This window comes from Musca autumnalis, unplaced genomic scaffold, assembly GCF_047663935.1.
Source record: "Musca autumnalis isolate F117 unplaced genomic scaffold, ASM4766393v1 scaffold_2, whole genome shotgun sequence".
NCBI lineage: Eukaryota > Metazoa > Arthropoda > Insecta > Diptera > Muscidae > Musca > Musca autumnalis.
The window spans coordinates 35,866,683-35,890,183 of record NW_027411755.1 but is presented as its reverse complement, the minus strand read 5'-3'; the positions used below and the strand labels follow the sequence as shown (position 1 = coordinate 35,890,183).

General features: G+C 27.8%; 2 protein-coding genes across 2 annotated transcripts; both read left to right on the top strand.

Moving 5' to 3' along the window:
- The first annotated feature begins 1,718 nt into the window (after positions 1–1,718).
- On the top strand, positions 1,719–2,986 carry LOC141392212 (uncharacterized). Its single transcript, XM_073965166.1, has 2 exons — positions 1,719–2,666; positions 2,951–2,986. Exons 1-2 carry the CDS (start codon positions 1,719–1,721, stop codon positions 2,984–2,986), a joined length of 984 nt encoding a protein of 327 aa, XP_073821267.1.
- A 4,300-nt stretch (positions 2,987–7,286) lies between these two features.
- Positions 7,287–17,186, top strand: LOC141392211 (uncharacterized). The gene is made up of 7 exons (XM_073965165.1): positions 7,287–7,386; positions 7,437–7,679; positions 7,735–8,359; positions 8,415–8,645; positions 16,314–16,470; positions 16,572–16,708; positions 16,822–17,186. The coding sequence occupies exons 1-7, from the start codon at positions 7,382–7,384 to the stop codon at positions 17,062–17,064; spliced, it is 1,641 nt and encodes a 546-aa protein (XP_073821266.1). The 5' UTR covers positions 7,287–7,381; the 3' UTR covers positions 17,065–17,186.
- Positions 17,187–23,501: the final 6,315 nt, after the last annotated feature.

The window sequence follows — 23,501 nt, the reverse complement described above, 5'->3', positions numbered from 1 at the left end:
TTATCGATTGAAAAGTTGTTAAAATTTCTTTTGTTTTTGTAACAACTACAAAACAAACAAATGAAATTGTTGTAAAATAAACAATGAGTAAAATTGTTAAAAAGTTACTGAATAGGGGGGCTGGACTTTTAAAAATATTTTTTTTTCAATGGACTTAGATTTTTTTAATAAACCCGGATTTTTTAAAAAAAATATTTGTTCAATAAACAACAATAAACTTGAATTTAAAATATATATTAATCAGTATATGGAGATATTTCAAAAAAATATTTTTTTTAAATAAACGTGGATTTTTAAAGTACATTTTTTCGCTAAACAAGAATATTTTAAAAATATTTGTTTTCAATAAACCTGGATTTTTTTAAAACATATTTTTTTCAATAAACAGGAATTTTTTAAAACATATTTTTTCCACTAAACATCAAGAGACGTGGATTTTTTAAAATATATATTTTTTCAATAAACAAGTATTTTTTATAACATAGTTTTTTTCAATAAACGGGAATTTTCGAAAACATATTTTTCAATAAACAAGAACATTTTAAAACATATTTTCCAATAAACAGGCGTTTTTTAAAAATATTTTTTTTTACAATAAACTTATTTTTCACTTATTTTTCAATAAACGTGGATTTAAAAAAAAAAACGTTTCTCAATAAACGTGGATTTTAAAAAAAATGTTTCTCAATAAACGTGGATTTAAAGAAAAAATCCAACAGACATGGATTTTTAAAAAGCCATTTTTCACTAGTCGTGGATTTAAAAAAAAAAAATTCCAACAGACTTGGATTTTAAAAAAAATGCAACAGACTTGGATTTTTTTAAAAAACCACTTTTCACTAGTCGTGGATTTAAAAAAAAAAATTCCAACAGACTTGGATTTTAAAAAAAATGCAACAGACTTGGATTTTTTAAAAAACCATTTTTCACTAGTCGTGGATTTAAAAAAAAAAATCCAACAGACTTGGATTTTAAAAAAAATGCAACAGACTTGGATTTTTTAAAAAACCATTTTTCCCTAGTCGTGGATTTTTTTAAAAACTGTTTTTTTCACTAGTCGTGCATTTTTTATAAACTCCTTGGCAATAATACTGGATTTTTTAAAACATATTTTTTCAAAAAAGCTGGGTTTTTTAAAAAAACAATTTTCCACTATACCTGAATCTTTTAAAAAATACTTTTCCAATGCTCGTAAACCTGGGTTTTAAAAACAAAAATCAGTAAACAAGGATTTTTTTGAAAATTTATTTTCTCGACATACCTAGACTTTTTTTTTGAATGGACGTACATTTTTTAAAATATTTTTTTTAATAATCCTGGATTTTTTAAAAAATATTTTTTCAATAAACCTGGATTTAAAAAAAAAAAAAATTTTTCAATAAACCTAGATTTTTAAAAAAATATTTTTTCAATAAATCTGGATTTTTTAAAAAATATTTTTTCAATAAACCTTTATTTTTAAAATAATATTTTTTCAATAAACCTGGATTTTTAAAAAAAAATATTTTTCATTAAATATAGATTTATTAAAATTTATTTTTTCAATAAACTTAGATTTTTTTAAAAAATATTTTTTTTAATAAACCTGGGTTCTTAAAAAAATATTTTTTCAATAAACCTGAATTTTTTAAAAAAAATATTAAGTCTCATTTCGACTGTTAACCTGTGCGAACGTCTGTTTACTATTGTCTCTCATCTATTACACTCATATTTTCACAATGAGCAAACAAGTTGTAAAACAATCATCCAATTTACAATTCGAATTAGACAATAACAAAGTATTAAGAATATTATCTGCCGGTCCAAAATACTTATTAATGTCGAGAATTGAAAGTGAAGAAACATTAAAGGGAGTTTCTCCCTTTCTTATAAAAAAAATAATTGACTGTGTTTGCGGTGAAATTGAAATGTGTCAAAAGCTGAGAAGTGGCGACCTTCTTATAAAAACAAAAACGGCTACCCAAGCAACCAAACTTATTCAAATAATAACTTTGACACCCGACATCAAAGTTAAGGTAACTGAGCATAGTTACCTCAACTACACTAAAGGTGTCATATACAGCAACGGGCTGCGAGGTATCTCTGAAGAAGAGATTCTTGCGGAGTTAAAGCAGCAGAACGTTATTGAAGTAAAGAAGATTCTAAAGAAAGTTGAAGAGGAACTTGTGGAAACAGGTCTTGTTATAATAACATTCTCAACAATCACTCTCCCGGATTCATTAAAAATTGGCTATGAAACAGCCAATGTTCGTCCATACATCCCACTGCCCATGATATGCCTCAACTGCCAACGTTTTGGCCACTCTTCAAAGTATTGCAAGAACAATAGAATTTGCAACATTTGTTGCGAGGAAGAACATTTGTCTGAAGAAGAATTATGTCCGAACACAGTAAAATGCATAAATTGCGAAGAAAATAATATCCCAGACTTCAATCACTCCGTACGTGATAGAAAATGTCCGGTTTTCCTCAAACAAAAAGAAATTCAAGCCATCAAGTCTTTAAACAAAGTTGATAACAAAACAGCAGTTAAAATTTATAAACAACGTCATCCATCTAACGTCTCAATTTCAAATGTTACTCGTAAAGTCATAACTTATGATACCGATGAACAACCAAGCTGTTCAAACAACACAAAACCACAAGAAAACAAAATAGAAACAAATGTAAAAGGAGTCGACAAAATAAACACAACGAAGAAGACGATCACTCAAATTCCAGTACAAAAAACAACTGAGAAAAAAATACAGATTCTCCCAAAGAACACTTCAAAAAGAACAATTAAAGACTTAAAAATTGCTATGTCAAATGATGCTAAAAAACACTGCAAAAATAACGATAATGAGAACAATGATCTTGATGAGTAAAAGCACAACAACAACATCACCCATTCTCATTAACGGAACATTGATGTCTCTCACCATTCTCTCCAACTCATTTGCTTATGCAGTTACCACCATCGATTATGAGTACAATTTATCACTAAATGTCTCAATCTATAAATATTCATACTCATTCTGTTCTCACTGTTATTTATTTCTATTACTATTTGCACTACTTATCTCTTATAACATATTATTTCTCAGTATATCATTACTCCTATACTCTCAAAAGTTTCTCTCATACTGCTTATATTATATTTTCTACTATTGCAAACAAAATTGTTGTTTTGTAGTTCTCTTATATTTTATAAGTATTTCATTTTTACCTATAATCCATTTTAGTCCATTTTATTTCTCTTGTTATGGTTCTTAAGATACTTCAATGGAATATAAAAGGTTACAACAATAACTATTGCGAACTGCAAACTCTTATTAAAAAATTTAACCCAACCATAATCTCTTTACAGGAGACACATTTTAATAACACACACCCTATACCGATACCAAATAATTTCTCTTTATATAAATCTAAAAATTCAGCGCTACTTATACATAGCTCTGTACAGCACAATTATATTGCAACTTTTGAAAATTTTGACACAGTAGCTGTAAAAATTTTCTCCAAGAAAATTTTTACAATATTTTCAACATACATTAGTCCATCCAAATCATATTCACTCTCAGATCTTGAACAACTGTATCAGCCTTCATATCAACCACTTCTAATAACTGGGGATATGAATTGCTGGCATTCTTTGTGGGGTTCCAAAACAAATAATTGCAAGGGCAAAACTTGGTACAAACTCATAACCCAAACAAACCTCATCGTTCTTAACGATGGATCGCCAACACACTTCTCGACTCACAAAACTTTTACCCATATCGACTTAACCATTGCTTCGCCTTCATTAGCCATTCACTCAAACTGGGAAATAGATACTGACCTTTATGGCAGTGATCATTACCCTATTTTAACAACATGCTTTTTTGAGGATAAGGTAGAAAATAACATGCGACATAAAGCATTATTTAATACAAACAAAGCAAATTGGTTGCAATATCATGATTTATCCAATAAATACTGTACGGAAATACCAACTAGTACAAATATTAACAAAGAAGCAGCCAACCTTCAAAAAATTATTCTTAAATCTGCTAACGAATCGATTCCTAGACATCCTATTAATAAAAACAAACCCTTTGTTCCATGGTGGAATCAGGAACTTAACGATTTAAAAAAGAAAAGAAATCATCTTTTTTGCAAATTTAAAAGAAATTGTACGAACGAAAACCTTGTCAACTATCGAAAAGCCAATGCAATTTATAAAAGAAAACTTAAAACTGCTAAAAAAACATCGATTGAGCAATTCACAGCAGAAATTAACCAACATACTCCTTCCGATAAAGTCTGGAAGAATATTCGTAGATTCTGCGGAATAAACGCGTTTTGCAAGTATTGGTCCAATCTATCACATGATTCTAACTTTCCTCAAATATTCCAAAATGCAAAACAATCAATTCTTCAAGGACCAAAACATATGGTACCTTGTAAAAGTGCTGAGATCATAGACAGCAAGATATCCATGATAGAATTTTCTACAGCCTTAAATAGACTTAAGGGGAAAACACCAGGAATAGATGGTATAACGTACAAAATGATTAACAACCTTTCTCGTTCTAACAAAATAAGAATTGTTAATTTATATAATGACATCTTTTCTAAATTTATACCTCAATTTTACAAGACTAGCTTAATTATCCCCATTCTAAAACCCAACAGTGACAGAACATCTATTAACTCCTATCGGCCAATCTCCCTAAATCCATGTTGTTCAAAAATACTGGACAAAATAATAGCCAACCGATTATGGTGGTTTGTAAACTCAAACAATCTAATTAATTGTAATCAATTTGGGTTTAAAAAGGGAAATCTATAGCTGATCCACTCATTTATTTAGACTACTTCATTACAAGGGCTCTTCAAACAAGTAGCCACTTGTCAATTGTATCCCTTGATTTCGCTAAAGCTTTTGACAAAGTCGGAATGCATACTGTATTAGATCAACTTGCTGATTGGAAAATTGGACCTCAAATGTATAATTACATTCGTAATTACTTGACAAACAGACAAATTAGAGTCAGAATAAACACTTCCTATTCTGAACCATTGAAATTGGAAAATGGCATTCCTCAAGGATCTCCTCTTTCTGTCATTCTGTTTCTTATAGCCTATAATAAACTAGCCCAGTCCATACAATTACACAAAAATTTAGATTTCATAGCGTATGCTGATGATTTTGTTATAATAAAAAAACTTGGGAGAAAATATAAACAAGATGTTAATATCGACTCTTTAGTGAATGACATCGAAGAATGGTGTAAATACTCTGGTGCAGAGCTTTCCTTAAGCAAATGCAAGCATTTACATATTTGCAGAAAACAAAACTGTTCACCTACACTAAAATCTAACAATATGCCCATACAATCAGTAGACAATCTAAAAATAGTAGGTATAATTTTCAATAAGCGATATAGGTGGAACACTCATATTGAGCAACTAACAAAGTCATTAAATAAACAACTAAACATTTTAAAATGCCTTTCCAACAAAAAATTTTGTTGTAGTACTACATCCTTGGTATCACTGATAACTCCACTTATTTTATCCAAAATAGTTTATGGTATTTACCTCTATGGTAATACTTCAAAAAGCAATATGAATAAATTAAAAACAATTTTTAACTCCGCATTGAGAATGTGTCTTGGGGCTCACCGGACAACAAAAATATCAAATATGCTTTTTGAAACCAATTTATCTACCATTGAAAATTACAAAGACCTATATACTAGCAAGCTTTTTAAAACAATACTTATAAATGACGGGTCTCCAATACCTCTACTCTTGAAAAGAATAAAAAATACTAACATATTTAAGAAAACAGATTCCGTTTTAAATCGCATAGTCTCTTTCTGCGATGAATGGAACATACCATACGGTAAAACCCCAAGTAAAATTTCCCAACCCTATTTGAAATTTGATCCTTTAATCATTGATACTTCCTTAACAAAGTACCGTAAGGAACATACAATCAGTGAACTTTATAAACATGAATTAGATACTATTCAAACAAAATTAAAGGGATATACTCCCTTATATACAGACGGTTCTAAATACGAAGACACTGTATCATTCAATGTAATTGAAAAAGCAGATATAGTCAAAATCTCCATTTTACCAGCTTACTCTTCATCATTTTCATCTGAAGTAATAGCATTACATGAAGCTCTTCAATACACCAAAAAATCTAATAAAAAATATGTGATATTCACTGACTCTTTGTCTGCATTAAATTCAATCTCAAACCTCAATAACTCCGAATTTTACATATCGTCCATAAGAAATATATTAATCCAATAAATGCCAAAATGCAAACTCGTTTGGGTGCCAGGACATAAAGACATAACTGGCAATGAAATAGCAGATAAAACTGCAAAATCAGCCATTAACAGACCTTTGATGCTCACGGAAAATCTCTCAGCAACAGATATTAACAAATTCCTTAGATCAATCTTTCTCATGAAAAGTAATGAAATCTGGGAGGTGACCTCCTCCTGGTACAAAACTCTTAATTCGAATAGAAATTCCATTATAGACTACCTTAAAAAAGACAAAACTTTGACAAGAAAAGATGAAGTGGTGGCAATCCGTCTTAGATTAGGTTACACCAAACATACACACGATCATATAATCGACAAGCAAAAAGATAAACGATGTTTTCTGTGCAAACAAATAACTTCCAATATGCAACACTTTGTATCATGCCCCAATTTAAAAACCCTGGAAAGAATGCACTTGCCACATACGAATTTCGTGGATTTACTAAGAAACTTGAACACTGAAAATAAAAAGTCTCTTATAAATTTTCTAAAAACTTGCAACCTTTATTATTCCATTTAAAATATAATATTTTCAAGAATTTTCATACAAAAAAAAATTAAACTGTATAATAAAAATGTACAATTATTAACTATTGTGTAAGCTTAAGACCTCTGTAGTCATGGCTTCACTTCCTTTATACTTATAATTTAGTTATAAGTATAAATATTAAATAAATAAATAAATAAAAAAAATATTTTTTAATACTTTTTTTCAACATACCTGGACTTTTTCAAAACGTTTTTCAAAAAACCTGGATTTAAAAAAAAATAATACTAATTTTCGAATAAACCTGGATTTTTTTAAAAATATTTTTTCAATAAAACTAGATTTTTAAAAGAATATTTTTTCAATAAAAGTGGATTTTTGTATGTCTGAGAAAAATATAATTTTGTCATATGTTCCACCTTTGCTTACTTTCCGTTCCGCCCTAATTAATTATAATTTCAAAGCATTTAAAAACAGATATTTATTGTGACATTCATGCAAAATAAATCTATCCAAAACTTCCTTAGAATCGGAAGCAGACACAGAAGACATTACGATTTTGTGGGAAATACCGATGAGGTAAGTAAATGACAGACATTCCCGAAATATTCTTCAAACATTCATTCTAGCAAGAAAATTCATTTCCAGCAAGAAAATTGTTATCGGCCTCAGGACTATAGTGAGAATATAAAAGATGCCTGTGAATTTGTGAAGAACACCAGCAGCTGTAATGGTGTGGTTAGTCTTATCAATTATTTATATCTGTTTGAATGTGTCCTGCCATGGGATATGGCTTATCTGTCATCATTGACATTGGCTGGAATGATTATGTTCCTCTATGCCATAAGCCTTTATGTGAATGCCAGATATTTGTAGGTATTCTGTCCAAATATCGCCCCATATGTCATAAAATTTTGTTCCTTTCAGCCTCCTACCCAACTCCATTGCATTAGCGAATTATTTGAATATTCCCAGCTATGATTTTGGTTGCATTGTTTTGGGTTTACTTTTCACCCTGCCTTATGGTCTCCATATGGTCTTTGTGTGTTTTGAATATAACCGAACCGATTCTTTGTTACATGCCGTCAGTTTTGGTAAAATATTTACCTGCTGGGTAATTGGTCTCTGCCTCATCTCCTATCGTAGGGGATTTCATTTTAAAGCAAGGATATTTTTACGTGATATGTTTTTCCTGACCATAGCTTGGTTATATTTATATGCTGCGGTCTATAATGAAATGTTAAATGAAAATCAACCAAACTATAGCAAATCGCAACCAATGATCCACATACATGCCTATATAAGTATGGCCGTTTATATACTCTATGTCATATGTAGAGGATTCTCCTTGAAGAACTATTTCCGAAAGCCAAAGACTTTGAAAGATCTTGATATTTTGTCAAGTAGCTCAGAATCCATTGAAAGTGATTCATATCCTGATTTATTGTATAATCCTGTGGATTTAAGTGTCAAAACATGGCAGCAGTTTTGGGATTGCATTAATCCTATAAAGGCGTTGAGTTCCAACGCCATTCCAATAAGAATTATAATGGTAGGTAACATGTATGTATGTATATTCCTTCAATAATCCTCATTTATCTTTGCAGTGTCCTCTTTATATTGTATTGGCATTAATTATTCCCGTCATCAATAATGAGCGCCCACTAAATGGTTGGTGTAAACCCATAGCCTGTATCAGCTGTTTAGCATTCCCCTTGCTACTGGTCACCTTGGATTTGGATTCATATACCCTATTCTGTTTCTTTGTCTTGGGGATATCTGCTCTTTTGTTAGTAATATTTCTGACACATTCGCAAAGGATACCAACAAATCATGGGGTAAGAATCTTTAAAATATTTGTTTTTTTTTTATAAAATATTTTAACAATAAAGGTACATTTTTTGAAAAATATTTTAACAAAAAACGTGGATTTTATAAAAAAAAATAAACGTGGATATTTTATAAAAAATTAACGTGGATATTTTATAAAAAAATAAACGTGGATATTTTAAAAAAATAGTAGAACAAAACACCTGGATTTTTTATAAAATACTTAAACAATAAACGTGGGTTTTTTAAAAAATACCTTAACGATAAACGCGGATTTTTCAAAAGAATATTTTAACGATAAACGTGGTTTTTTCAAAAAAAAAAAACATTTTACCAATAAAGAAATACTTTAACAATATACGCGGATTTTTCAAAAAAATATTTTAACAATAAATAAAAAATTAAGAAAAAAATATATATTTTTGTAATACTCGTGGATTTTATAAAGAATATTTTTTTCAATACTCCTGGATTTTTAAAAAAAATATTTTTTAATACTCGTGGATTTTTAAAAAAATATTTTTTTAAACTCATGGATTTTTTAAAACATATTTTTTAATACTCGTGGATTTTTTAAAAAGTATTTTTTTGAATACTCGCGATTTTTTTTTTTAAAAAAATATTTTTTAATACTCTTGAACTTTTTAAAAAATATCGTTTCAATAATACTCGTGGATTTTTTAAAAAATATTATTTTAATACTCGTGGATTTTTTAAAAAATATTTTTTTAATACTCGTGGATTTTTTAAAAAATATATTTTTAATACTTGTGGATTTTTTAAAAAATATTTTTTTAATACTCGTGGATTTTTTAAAAAATATTTTTTTAATACTCGTTGATTTTTTAAAAAATATTTTTTTAATACTCGTGGATTTTTTAAAAAATATTTTTTTAATACTCGTGGATTTTTTAAAAAATATTTTTTCAATACTCGTGGATTCTATAAAAAGCATTTTTTCGATACTCGTGGATTTTTTAAAAAATTGTTTGTTTATACTCATGGAATTTTTTTTTAAATATATTTTAAAACCCCTGGGTTTTTTAAAAAAATATTTTTTCAATACTCGTCGATTTTTTTAAAAATATTTTTTAATACCCGTGTATTTTTTAATAAATATTATTTTTAAACTCGTGGATTTTTAAAAAATATTTTTTTAATACTCTTGGATTTTTTAAAAAATATTTCCTAATACTCGTGGCTTTTCTAAAAAATATTTTTTAATACTGGTGGATTTTTTGAAAACAATTCTTTTATGCTCGTTGATTTTTTGAAAAATATTTTTTTAATACTTGTCGATTTTTTGAAAATATTTTTTAATACTCATGGATTTTTTAACATATTTTTAATACTCGTGGATTTTGTGAAAAGTATTTTTTCTATACTCGTTGATTTTTTAAAAAAAAATTTGATACTCGCTGATTTTTTAAAAAATATGTTTTTGATACTCGTGGTTTTTTTTAAAAAAATATTTTTTAATAGCCTTGGTTTATTAAAATGTTTCTTTTAATACTAATGGATTTTTTAAAAAATATTTTTTATTACTAGTATATTTTTTAAAAAAATATTTGTTAATACTCATTCATTTCTTAAAAAAATATTTTTTAATTTTCGTGGATTTTTCAAAAAATACTTTTCCAAATAAATATGTAATACTCGTCGATTTTTTTAAAAAAATATGTTTTTGATACCCGTGGATTGTTTAAAAAATATTTTTTCGATACTCTTGAATTTTTTAAAAAATATTTTTTTTATACTCGTGGATTTTTAAAAAAATATTTTTTCGATACTCGTGGATTTGTTAAAAATATATTTTCGATACTCGTGGATTTGTTAAAAATATATTTTCGATGCTCGTGGATTTTTTTAAAAAATGTTTTTTCGATGCTCGTGGATTTTTTAAAAAATATATTTTCGATAATCGTGGATTTTTTAAAAAATATTTTTTCGACAATCGTGGGGTTTCTAAAAAATATTTTTTCGACAATCGTGGGGTTTCTAAAAAATATTTTTCGATACTCGTTTTTTTTTTTAAATATTTTTTTCGATTTGTATGTAAGTCGAGTTTAATCTCATATTTGTTGTTTTCAAATTTAAAAATATTTTTTCGATACTCGTGGATTCGTTAAAAAAATATTTTTTCGTACTCGTGTATTTTTTAAAAAAAATATTTTTTCGTACTCGTTTATTTTTTAAAAAAATATTTTTTCGATAATCGTGGGTTATCTAAAAAATATTTTTTCGATAATCGTGGGTTTTCTAAAAAAAGTTTTTTCGATAATCGTGGGTTTTGTAAAAAATTTTTTTTCGATAATCGTGGGTTTTCTAAAAAATATTTTTCGATAAAATCTACGATTGTTAAAAAATTTTTTCGATGCTTGCGGATTTTTTAAAAAGTATTTTTTCGATACTCGGGGATTTTTAAAAAATATTTTTTTAATACTCTTGGATTTTTTTAAATGTTTTTTAACACCCCTGGGTTTTTTAAAAAATATTTTTTCTTTTAAAAATATACATTAATACCCGTGTATTTAAAAAAAAAAAAATTAATACTGGTGGATTTTTTAAAAAATATTTTTTAATACTTTTTTCGATACTCGGGGATTTTTTTAAAAAATATTTTTCAATAGGCTCTGTTTTTTAAAATATGTCTTTTTATAATCGTGGATTTTTTAAAAAAATATGTTTTATTACTTGTGTAATTTTTATATCCTCCACCATAGTATGGAGGGTATATTAAGTTTGTCATTCCGTTTGTAACACATCGAATCATTTGCGACCCTATAAAGTATATATATTCTTGATCAGGATAAAATTCTAAGACGATCTAGCCATGTCCCTCTGTCCGTCTGTTGTAATCACTCTAGCATCCGCAATAATTGAGATAGAGTGCTGAAATTTTGCACCCGAGGTTATTTTTTCCATAGGCAGGTCAAGTTCGAAGATGGGCTATATCGATCCACTCTTTGGTATAGCCCCCATATAACGGTATCTCCGGATTTGAGGTATTTTGACGTTCTTCGCCACATTTGCAGACCGAATTAGCTATAATTTGGCACTTAGGGTTCCTAGTGATCAACAAACTTATATCCCATAGGATATGGGCATAGGTCCATGTTTTGGTATAGACCCCATATAACGGTACCTCCCGATTTTCGGTATTTTGAGAATTTTAGCCACAATTTGTAACCGAACTAACTGCAATTTGACATTTGAGGTTCTCAGTGGTCATGAAACATCTCCACCAAACATCGTCAACATAGGTCCATGTTTTGGTATGGCCCCCTTATAACCGTACCTCCCGATTTTCGGTATTTTGAGCATTTTAGTTACAATATTTAACCGAACTAGCTGTAATTTGTCATTTGAGGTTCTCAGTGGTCATGAAACATCTCCACCAAACATCGTCAACATAGGTCCATGTTTTGGTATAGCCCCCATATAACGGTACCTCCCAATTTAAGGTATTTAAGGATCTTAGCCGCATTTGTTGCCCAAACCAGCTGAAATTTTACATTTAAGGTTCCCAATGGCCGCGAAATTGCTCCACTAAAAAATGTCAAGATAGGTCCACGGTTCGGTATAGTCCCCATATAACGATACCTCCCGATTTAAGGTATTTTATGGATCTTAGCCACATTTTTTGCCCAAACTAGCTGAAATTTTACATTTGAGGTTCTCAATGGCCGCGAAATTGCTCCACTAAAAATTGTCAAGATAGGTCCACGGTTCGGTATAGTCCCCATATAACGATACCTCCCGATTTAAGGTATTTTAGGGATCTTAGCCACATTTTTTGCTTGAACTAGCTGAAATTTTACATATGTGGTTCCCAGTGGCCACGAAATTTCGCCACTTAAAATTGTTAAGATAGGTCCATGTTTACATATTTCGACTGGTATTACATAGTCGGCCCCGCCCGACTTTGGTCTTTCCCTACTGGTTTTAGATTGGATTAGATTAGATAACACTGTGCAACAAAATGGAGGTGAAAGTCTGGGGCACGGAAAATTCCTCTTGGGGAAGAAAGGCCTTGGTGAGTATATTATGAATCCCCAAGGACAGATCCGCCGTGAGTCGAACTTCCACGTTATGGCGTGATAAAATTTTTGTTAAAGACCCTGTGGGCCATCAGGAATTAGTGTTGTATCTTTGTTCACTGTTGCTTAAGTGCTCTACAAAAACAACAAACAAAGATATAATGCTAATTCATGATGGCTTACAGGGTCTCTTGCAAAAACTTCATCACGCCATAACGCGGAAGTTCGACTCACGGCGCCTCTGTCCTTCGGGGTTTTTAACATACACACACCAAGGGCTTTCATCTCCAAAAGGAATTATCGCTGCCCCAACATTTGTGTTCACAGTGTAATTTAAGCAATAGTGGGAGGGAGTAGGAGTCTATCCATTGTCGAAAAGTTGTTACACCTAAAATTGTGAAAGGACCCTAATTATTCCATTTTAATTAAGACTATTTTATGGTGGAGGGTATAAAAAGTTCGGCCCTGCCGAACTTAACGACTTTTTACTTGTTAAAAAATAATTTTATATACTTAATAATACTCGTGGATTTGTTTAAAAATATTTTTTCAAATATTTTTGTAATGCTCGTGGATTTTTTTTAAAAATATTTTTGTAATACTCGTGGATTTTTTTAAAAATATTTTTCCAAATATTTTTGTAATACTCGTGGATTTTTTTAAAAAATATTTTTGTCATACTAGTGGATTTTTTTAAAAAATATGTTTTCGATACTCGTGGATTGTTTAAAAAATATGTTTTCGATACTCGTGGATTGTTTAAAAATTATTTTTTTTGATACTCATGAATTTTTAAAAAATTATGTTTTCGATACTCGTAAATTTTTTAAAAAAGTATATTTTCAATACACTTGGATTTTTTAAAAAATATTTTTCCGATACAGGTGGATTTTTTAAAAAAATATCTTTTCGATACTCAAATATTTTTGTAATACTCGGGGATTTTTTAAACAATTTTTTTCGATACTCGTGAATTTAAAAAAAAAAAAATTAATTCTCGTGATTTTTTTTAAAAAAATATTTTTTCGATTCTCGTGGATTTTTTAAAAAATATTTTTTCGATACTGGTGGATTTTTTAAAAAATATGTTTTCAATACCCCTGGATTTTTTTAAAAATATTTTTTTTATACTTGTGGATTTTTTAAAAAATACTTTTCGATACTCGTGGATTTTTTTAAAAATATTTTTTTATACTTGTGGATTTTTTAAAAATACTTTTCGCTACTCGTGGATTTTTTTAAAAATATTTTTTTTATACATGTGGTTTTTTTAAAAAATACTTTTCGATACTCGTGGATTTTTTTAAAAAAATGTTTCATTAGGCTTGGTTTTTTTAAATGTTTTTTAATACTAGTGGATTTTTAAAATAATATTTTTTATTACTTGTGGATTTTTTTTAAGATATTTTTCTAATACTCGTGGATTTTTTAAAACATATTTTTTAACACTCATGATTTTTTTTTAAATATTTTCTTAAAACTCTTTCATTTTTTAAAAAATATTTTTTAATATTTGTTGATTTTTTAAAAAATATTTTTTCAAATATGTTGGTTTATAGTTATTGTTGACCTGTTGAGTTTAAATTTTGGTAGATGATGTTTTAGCTGAAGGTCATTAAAAGGTTGTGGATTGTTTAAAAAATATGTTTTCGATACTCGTGGATTGTTTAAAAAATATACTCGATACTCGTGGATTTTTTAAAAATATATTTTAGATACTCGTAGATTTTTTAAAATATATTTTTTGGACACTCGTGGATTTTTTAAAAAATATCTTTTCGATACCCGAAAATTTAAAAAAATTTTAAAAAATATTTTTTAGATACTCTTGAGTTTTTTAAAAAATGTTTTTTCGATACTGGTGAATGTTTAAAAAATATTTTTTCGATACTGGTGAATTTTTAAAAAATTGTTATTTTCCCATTTCCACGCTCGTTGTTTTTTTAAAAACTATTTTTTCAAGTATAGTAAAAAATATTTTAGTATCGAAAAGATAGTTTTTAAAAAATCCACGAGTATCGCAAAAATATTTTTTTAAAAATCCAAGATAATCAAAAAAATATTTTTTAAAAACTACACGAGAATCGAAAAATATTTTATTTATATTTTTCCATATTTATACCCTCAGCAATTATGCTTACGAAATAATGGTTTTAGACCCCAAGTATGTTTGGACGAAATGTGTTTCAGACAATTTGGAGTTGATTTAGCCATGTCCGTCCGCCTGTCTGTCTGTCTGTCTGGCTGGAGCGCACGATAACTCTCGAACGGATCAACCGATTCGGTCCAAAATTTGGCTTTCGTAATATTTTGTCCAAACTTAGTTCAAGTTCGAAGATGGTCCACTCCTTCCGGTACCTCTCCCACAAAAGTTCGGAAATGTTCGGAAAATTTGTGCTCACGATAACTCTTTGCACGTCGTGAAATTTCTACTAGACTTAGATGAGGTTCAAGGACCTGAGGTTCACTTTAGGACCTGCTCTCGAATCGCTTTGATTTTTGTTGTAGCAACTTGTATTCACTGCCCCCCATACGACGCTGTAAGTTTCATCAGGGGCAAGTTCATACTTCCTGAGAAAATGGCCTGAAAGCTGCAAAAAGCCCCTATGAGACCGTGTGTAGTGGGTGGAGCGCAAGATTACTCTCGAACGGATCTGCCAATTCGGTCCAAAATTTGGACTTCGTAATATTTTGTCCAAACATAAATTCGAAGATAAGCCATATCGGTCCACTCCTTCAGGTACCTCCCCCACAAAAGTTGAAAAATGTTCGGAAAAATTGTGCGCACGATAACTTTTGAAGGGAGTGACCGATGTAATCTATACTTTGCACATCCTAATATATCTACCAGATATAGATCAGGTTCGAATATGGACTATATTTGTCTACTCCTTCGGCTACCTCTCACACACAATTTCGTATAGGTTCACTTTATGACCTGCTCTCGACTCACTTTGATTTTTGTTGAAGCTATTTGCATTCGCTACCTCCATTAGGATGATAAAAGTTTTTTCGGGGGCAGGTTCATATTTCTTAGGGAAAAAAATCCCTATGTCACCATATGTGACTGTCGGAGAGCACGATAACTCTCGAACTGTTCAACCGATTTAGTCCAACATTTGGTCTTCGTCATATTATATCCAAACTTAGTTTCATGGGCAATATTGGTCCACAACTTTCGGTACTTCTGCCCAATATTTAAAAAATGTCACTAAAATGCTAGGACAATATCACTTGAATGGGGCAACCATTTTGGTCCAAACTTTGGATCTACTAATATTTTGTCAAAATTTTGTTTAATTTCTAAAATGGACCATATCGGTCCTCCCTAAGGGTCCTCCCCCACAAAGGTTCAACATTTGTGTCTTAGTGCAGTTAATTCCTAATCCATAATTGTCGGCAAGTTCAAATGTCCAAAAAGGGCCACAAAACTCTGAAGAGACCTTAAATACATCGATCAGCCCGTAGGTGAAAGTTTCACTTCACGCTGGCTGAGGGTATATATCTGTCGGCAAAGCCGACTGACACTTTTTTACTTGTTTAATTTAATTTACTAATATTTAAGTAAATATTTTAGCCATAATCGTTGCATTTATACGTGCAATCATTCTGCCAATTTTTTCTTTTTAACTCCAGCTACTCTCCCTTTGGGGTCTGATAATCGGCTTCGCCATTTTCAATATTATTGATTTGGAAATTTGCTGCATTCTTTGGCAGTTTTTAAATTATTTCTTTAACATGGATAATGATGACATATTGATTCTGGCATTTCCCTTCAGTTATGTCTTTGTGGGTAAGTTACACCGTTAAAATCGACACTCGTTCGTGCCTGAATCGCGTTTTCATTTCCCAATACCCATCCGTCGCACGGCACGAATATCCCAAAAATAGAAGGCATTTTTATAGTGACATTAATGGAGAATGATTATCGCGAAATGGCTTTGGGGTTTGTCATGGGCACTGTGCTCTTTATAGCCTACTCAGCACTGCCGGTTATGTTGTTCTCGGTATGTTTCGGCACAGATCATGTGGTAAGTTTTGGCTGGCAAAGGATGAAATGATGTGGAAGTTGCCAGCATTTGACAATAAAATTGAGCATGTGTGTGTGTGTGTTTTTTCATTTCATGTTTCGATGTCCATCCAGTATTCATTGACCGATAATACGACCACCGCATTCTATTTCATGGTAATTGTTGAATGTGTCACGATTTTTGGTTTCTCTCTCAATGGCTATGAACTGCGTCCATCGTTCACAATATTCTTTGGCATGGCGGCGTTTATATTTGCTCTGTATATGATTTTGGAAAATGAACAGGTCATTCATGCGTACGGAACAATGCATTCACGTACGGTATTTGTGGATGTTATGCACCATCAATGGGCCTAGTAGGGCGGCGGGAGGGAATTGAGGGGATTTTTCACGTTGTTATTTTAAATATGCTTTGTTAATTTAAAATGAAACGAGTTAAGCAAATGAAATCTAATTTAAAATCATCTTTTGAAGAACAATCAGCATTAATTTTTAATTTGTGTTTTGTGGTTTCTAAAAGCAATTTAAAAATAAATATTAAATTTGTTAATTCCTTCTACTAGTTTTTGATGTTTCAATTCCATTGTAACTCCTCCTTGTGCTAACACCGAAGAGTAACATGTTATTCTTGGAAAAATGGTTTTACTAAAAGTCTCTCTTTGCTAAAGGAAGTAATTAAGCCACAGATACGACAAGAAGACCTTTAACAACACTTAAACTATAAAAAACTAATTGGTTTTCCTGAAATTAAGAAAAGTGTTAAAATGTCCACAAGTCTTCATGGAATCCTTTCCTGAAAGGACTCTGAATAATATACGCATTATCAAGGCAGAACTTAATCAAAAATTTCCAAGAATATGAAGAAATTATGTACAACTGTGACCGTAATTACCTATTTTATTCTGTGTAAACGAGAAAATAGTTTCAGAATCCTTTAGGAAATAAATGAGAAAATTAAAAGGAATAACGTAAAGATGTTTTAAGATACACCATAACTACGATTTTTTGTAGAATTTTTTTATAAAATATTTTTAAAGGGTACTTTTTAAAAACGTGAATTAAAAACAACTATTTTAACATATATTTTTGCAAGTAACTTGAATTCTTAATGAATATTTTTTCCATAAACATGGACCCTTAAATACATATTTTCTCATTAACGTAGATTTTAAAAAATATATTTTTCATTAACTTTATTTTTTTAAATATATTATTAATTATCGCGGATTTGTTAAAATAGATTTTTTTCATTAACGTGGATTTATTAAAATTTTTTTTTTCATTAACGTGGATTTATTAAAAATATTTTTTCATTAACGTGGATTTATTAAAAAATATTTTTTCATTAACGTGGATTTATTAAAAAATATTTTTTCATTAACGTGGATTTATTTAAAAATATTTTTTTATTCGCGTGGATTTATTAAAAAATAGTTTTTCATTAACGTGGATTTATTAAAAAATATTTTTTTATTAACGTGGATTTATTAAAAAATATTTTTTTATTAACGTGGATTTATTAAAAAATAGTTTTTCATTAACGTGGATTTATTAAAAAATATTTTTCATTAACGTGGATTTATCAAAAAAAAATATTTTTTCATTTTCATTTCTTCATTAACGTGGATTTATTAAAAAATATTTTTTCATTAACGTGGATTTATTAAAAAATATTTTTTCATTAACGTGGATTTATTAAAAATATATATTCATTAACGTGGATTTATTAAAAAATATTTTTCATTAACGTGGATTTAATTAAAAATATTTCTTCATTAACGTGGATTTATTAAAAAATATTTTTTCATTAACGTGGATTTATTAAAAAATATTTTTTCATTAACGTGGATTTATTAAAAATATATATTCATTAACGTGGATTTATTAAAAAATATTTTTCATTAACGTGGATTTAATTAAAAATATTTCTTCATTAACGTGGATTTATTAAAAAATATTTTTTCATTAACGTGGATTTATTAAAAAATATTTTTTCATTAACGTGGATTTATTAAAAAAACATTTTTTCATTAACGTGGATTTATTAAAAAATATTTTTTCATTAACGTGGATTTATTAAAAAATATTTTTTTCATTAACGTGGATTTATTAAAAAAATATTTTTTCATTAACGTGGATTTAGTAAAAAATATTTTTTTCATTAACGTGGATTTATTAAAAAATATTTTTTTCATTAACGTGGATTTATTAAAAAATATTTTTTTCATTAACGTGGATTTATTAAAAAATATTTTTTTCATTAACGTGGATTTATTAAAAAATATTTTTTTCATTAACGTGGATTTATTAAAAAATATTTTTTCATTAACGTGGATTTATTAAAAAATATTTTTTCATTAACGTGGATTTATTAAAAAATATTTTTCCATTAACGTGGATTTAGTAAAAAATATTTTTTTCATTAACGTGGATTTATAAAAAAAATATGTTTTCATTAACGTGGATTTATTAAAAAATATTTTTCATTAACTTGGATTTTTTAAAAAATATTTTTTTCATTAACGTGGATTTATTAAAAAATATTTTTTTCATTAACGTGGATTTTTTAAAAAATATTTTTTTCATTAACGTGGATTTATTAAAAAATATTTTTTTCATTAACGTGGATTTATTAAAAAATATTTTTTTCATTAACGTGGATTTATTAAAAAATATTTTTCTCATTAACGTGGATTTATTAAAATATATTTTTTTCATTAACGTGGATTTATTAAAAAATATTTTTTTCATTAACGTGGATTTATTAAAAAATATTTTTTTAATTAACGTGGATTTATTAAAAAATATTTTTTTTCATTAACGTGGATTTATTAAAAAATATTTTTTTTCATTAACGTGGATTTATTAAAAAATATTTTTTTTCATTAACGTGGATTTATTAAAAAATATTTTTTTTCATTAACGTGGATTTATTAAAAAATATTTTTTTTTCATTAACGTGGATTAATTAAAAAATATTTTTTTCCATTAACGTGGATTTATTAAAAAATATTTTTCCAAATTTTGTGGGCATTTGAACTTGCCGACGAAAATGTGTAAAGTTCAAAAGTGTTACGGAGGAGGTATTTAAAGGAATGGACCGACAAGTCCACTATAAAGTGATCATTTCAGTGTGTCATCGTATAACTTTTGGACCAGTATGCCAGGACATGGACTTGTCCACGGAAAACATAATATCGCTGCAAACAGGACCACCATCAATATAAATTTTCAAAGGATCTTCGAACAGAACCTAAACTGCACTTAGGCACAAATGTTGAACTTTTGGTACTTTAAGGAGAGATAGATATGGACCATTTTAGAAGTTAAATTAATTTGGACAAAATATTGGGAGGTCCAAATTGGTTGCGCCGTTCAAGTGATATCATGCATACCATTTCAGTGACATTTTTTAAATATTGACAAAATATTTTTTCACAATTTCCACGTTCATTGAAAAAATAATTTTTTACAATATCCACGTTTATTGAAAGAATAATTTTTAAAATGTCCACGTTTATTGAAAAAAGTAATTTTTAAAATATCCACGTTTATTGAAAAAATAATTTTTAAAATATCCACGTTTATTGAAAAAATAATTTTTAAAATATCCTTGTTTATTGAAAAAAATCATTTTTAAAATATCCACGTTTATTAAAAGAATAATTTTTAAAATGTCCACGTTTATTGAAAAAAGTAATTTTTAAAATATCCACGTTTATTGAAAAAAATATTTTTAAAATATCTACGTTTATTGAAAAAATAATTTTTAAAATATCCACGTTTATTGAAAAAATAATTTTTAAAATATCCAGGTTTATTGAAACAATAATTTTTAAAATATCCACCTTTACTGAAAAAAAAATATTTTTAAAATATCCGCGTTTATTGAAAAAATAATTTTTAAAATATCCACGTTTATTGAAAAAATAATTTTTTAAATATCCACGTTTAATGAAGAAATAATTTTTAAAATATCCACGTTTATTAAAAAATTATTTTTAAAATATTCACGTTTAATGAAAAATTAATTTTTAAAATATCCACGTTTATTAAAAAATTATTTTTTAAAATATCCACTTTTAATGAAAAATTAATTTTTAAAATATCCACGTTTACTGAAAAAAAATATTTTTAAAATATCCACGTTTACTGAAAAAATTTTTTTAAAATATCCACGTTTACTAAAAAAATAGTTTTTAAAATATCCACGTTTACTGAAAAAATAATTTTTAAAGATCCACGTTTATTGAAAAAAAAAAATTAAAGATCCACGTTTATTGAAAAAAAATTAAAGATCCACGTTTATTGAAAAAAAATTAAAGATCCACGTTTATTGAAAAAAAATTAAAGATCCACGTTTATTGAAAAAATAATTTTTAAAGTATCCACGTTTATTGAAAAAATAATTTTTAACATAACCACGTTTACTGAAAAAATAATTTTAAAAATATCCACGTTTATTGAAAAAATAATTTTTAAAATATCCACGTTTAATGAAAAAATAATTTTTAAAATATCCACGTTTACTGAAAAAAATATTTTTAAAATATCCACGTTTACTAAAAAAAATATTTTTTAAAAATATCCACGTTTACTGAAAAAATAATTTTAAAAGATCCACGTTTATTGAAAAAGTAATTTTTAAAATATCCACGTTTATTGAAAAAAATATATTTTAAAAAATCCAAGTTTATTGAAAAAATATATTTTAAAAAATACCCGTTTATTGAAAAAAATATATTTTAAAAAATCCATGTTTATTGAAAATAAAATATCTTAAAAAATCCAAGTTTATTGAAAAAATATATTTTAAAAAATCCACGTTTATTGAAAATAAAATATCTTAAAAAATTCAAGTTGATTGAAAAAATATATTTAAAAAATCCACGTTGATTGAAAAATATATTTTAAAAAATCCACGTTTATAAAAAAATATATTTTAAAAAATCCTCGTTTATTGAAAAAATATATTTAAAAAATACACGTTGATTGAAAAAATATATTTAAAAAATCCACGTTGATTGAAAAATATATTTTAAAAAATCCACGTTTATTGAAAAAATATATTTTAAAAATCCACGTTTATTGAAAAATATGTTTTAAAAAATCCACGTTTATTGAAAAAATATATTTTAAAAAATCCACGTTTATTGAAAAAGTATATTTTAAAAAATCCACGTCTATTGAAAAATATATTAAAAAATCCACGTTTATTGAAAAAATATATTTTAACAAATTGACGTTTATTAAAAACAATATTTTAAAAATCCAAATTTTGGACCGAATCGGCAGATCAGTTCGAGAGTTATCTAGCGCTCCAACCACTACACACGGTGTCATAAGGGTTTTTTTACCTTTCAGGCTATTTTCTCGCGAAGTATGGACTTGCCCCTAATGAAACTTGTACCGTCGTATGGGGTGTAGTGAATACAAGTTGTTACAACAAAAATCAAAACGTTCCGAGAGCAGGTCCTAAACTGAACTTTTCCGAAATTTTGTGTGGGAGGTACAAACATATTGAAATTTTCTTATGCTGCCAATTACTTCAATGAAAACTTGTTTTCCAAATATGTAAAATGTTCTCCTGTTAAGATTCAAAGGTCTTTTCAATATCTTAAAATGTTTTTGCCTGACAGGATTTACATTTACCTAAGGCTTAAAAGATCTAAAGACGAAAGAGATGAACATTAAATAAAATACAAAGAGAGCAAACGTAATCAACAATGGAACAAGCATAAAGCTGTTATATTTACCTGTGCAAAAAGAAAGAGGCAGATGAAAGTATTTTAGTAATTTATCTAAAAATAGCTGATTACATAAATATGCATATAAAGGAGCTTCGAATATATTGGTAGGCTTTAAGTGAAAAAACCTTTTATTTAAATAGTTTTTATGAAGAGAAATTTACAGAACGTATTGACTGAGGAAAGGGTGTCGTATGCATGATAACCATAAGCCATACGCCCACCACTGAATATACATATGGCGAATGTTTTGGCGATTATCTATACATATTCTTCCCTTTTGAATTTCATTCCAACGCTTTTGCCAAAAATTACATAAGTAAGGAGTACATCTACTGAGGGTTTATGAAGAATAGTCTTAAAAATAAATAAAAAAAATTATTTTTGGGGAAGGACAAATGGAGACGAAGTTGGTAAAACGCCAAAAATAAAATGTTGTACTATTTTTTAAATTTTAGTCTTTAAAATATGAATTTAACAGTGACACATTTTAAATGTGAAAAAAGAAGGGGACGTATGATTTATGGATGTATATCATACGCTACTACAAACTTATGACAGTTTATTGCTTCAAACGGCAAATGATGAGCTTATAAAGATTAACCTTGAAAGCTTATTTTCATCCAAAAGTACAAAATTTTAATTAAAATTTATTAAAATAAATTCCAAGAAATTTGAAAACCATGGAATACTTTAAGACACATCAATATAAAACTCAATATAACTAATTATTCCCAGAATTTGTTTTAATAAAATGAACTAAAAAGAAGATTTGAGACATGATACATGAAGAACAATCAAACTTCCACCTCCAACTCCCTTGTCTAGAAAGTATGATCTTCATGAATCGTTGTTGTTGTCTGTTTGTTATTGTTATTGCTGTACTCTGTATTAGTTAAGAGTTTTTCAAAACTGTTCAAACTTTCAAATGTATAGTTTCAAGCAGTTGAATAGAAAATGACAGTTTGCCATTCCTTTAGGTAAAACAGGAAAAAAATTGTGTGATATTTTTAAAAATCTTGCACAATGGCGTTTAATATTTTATTG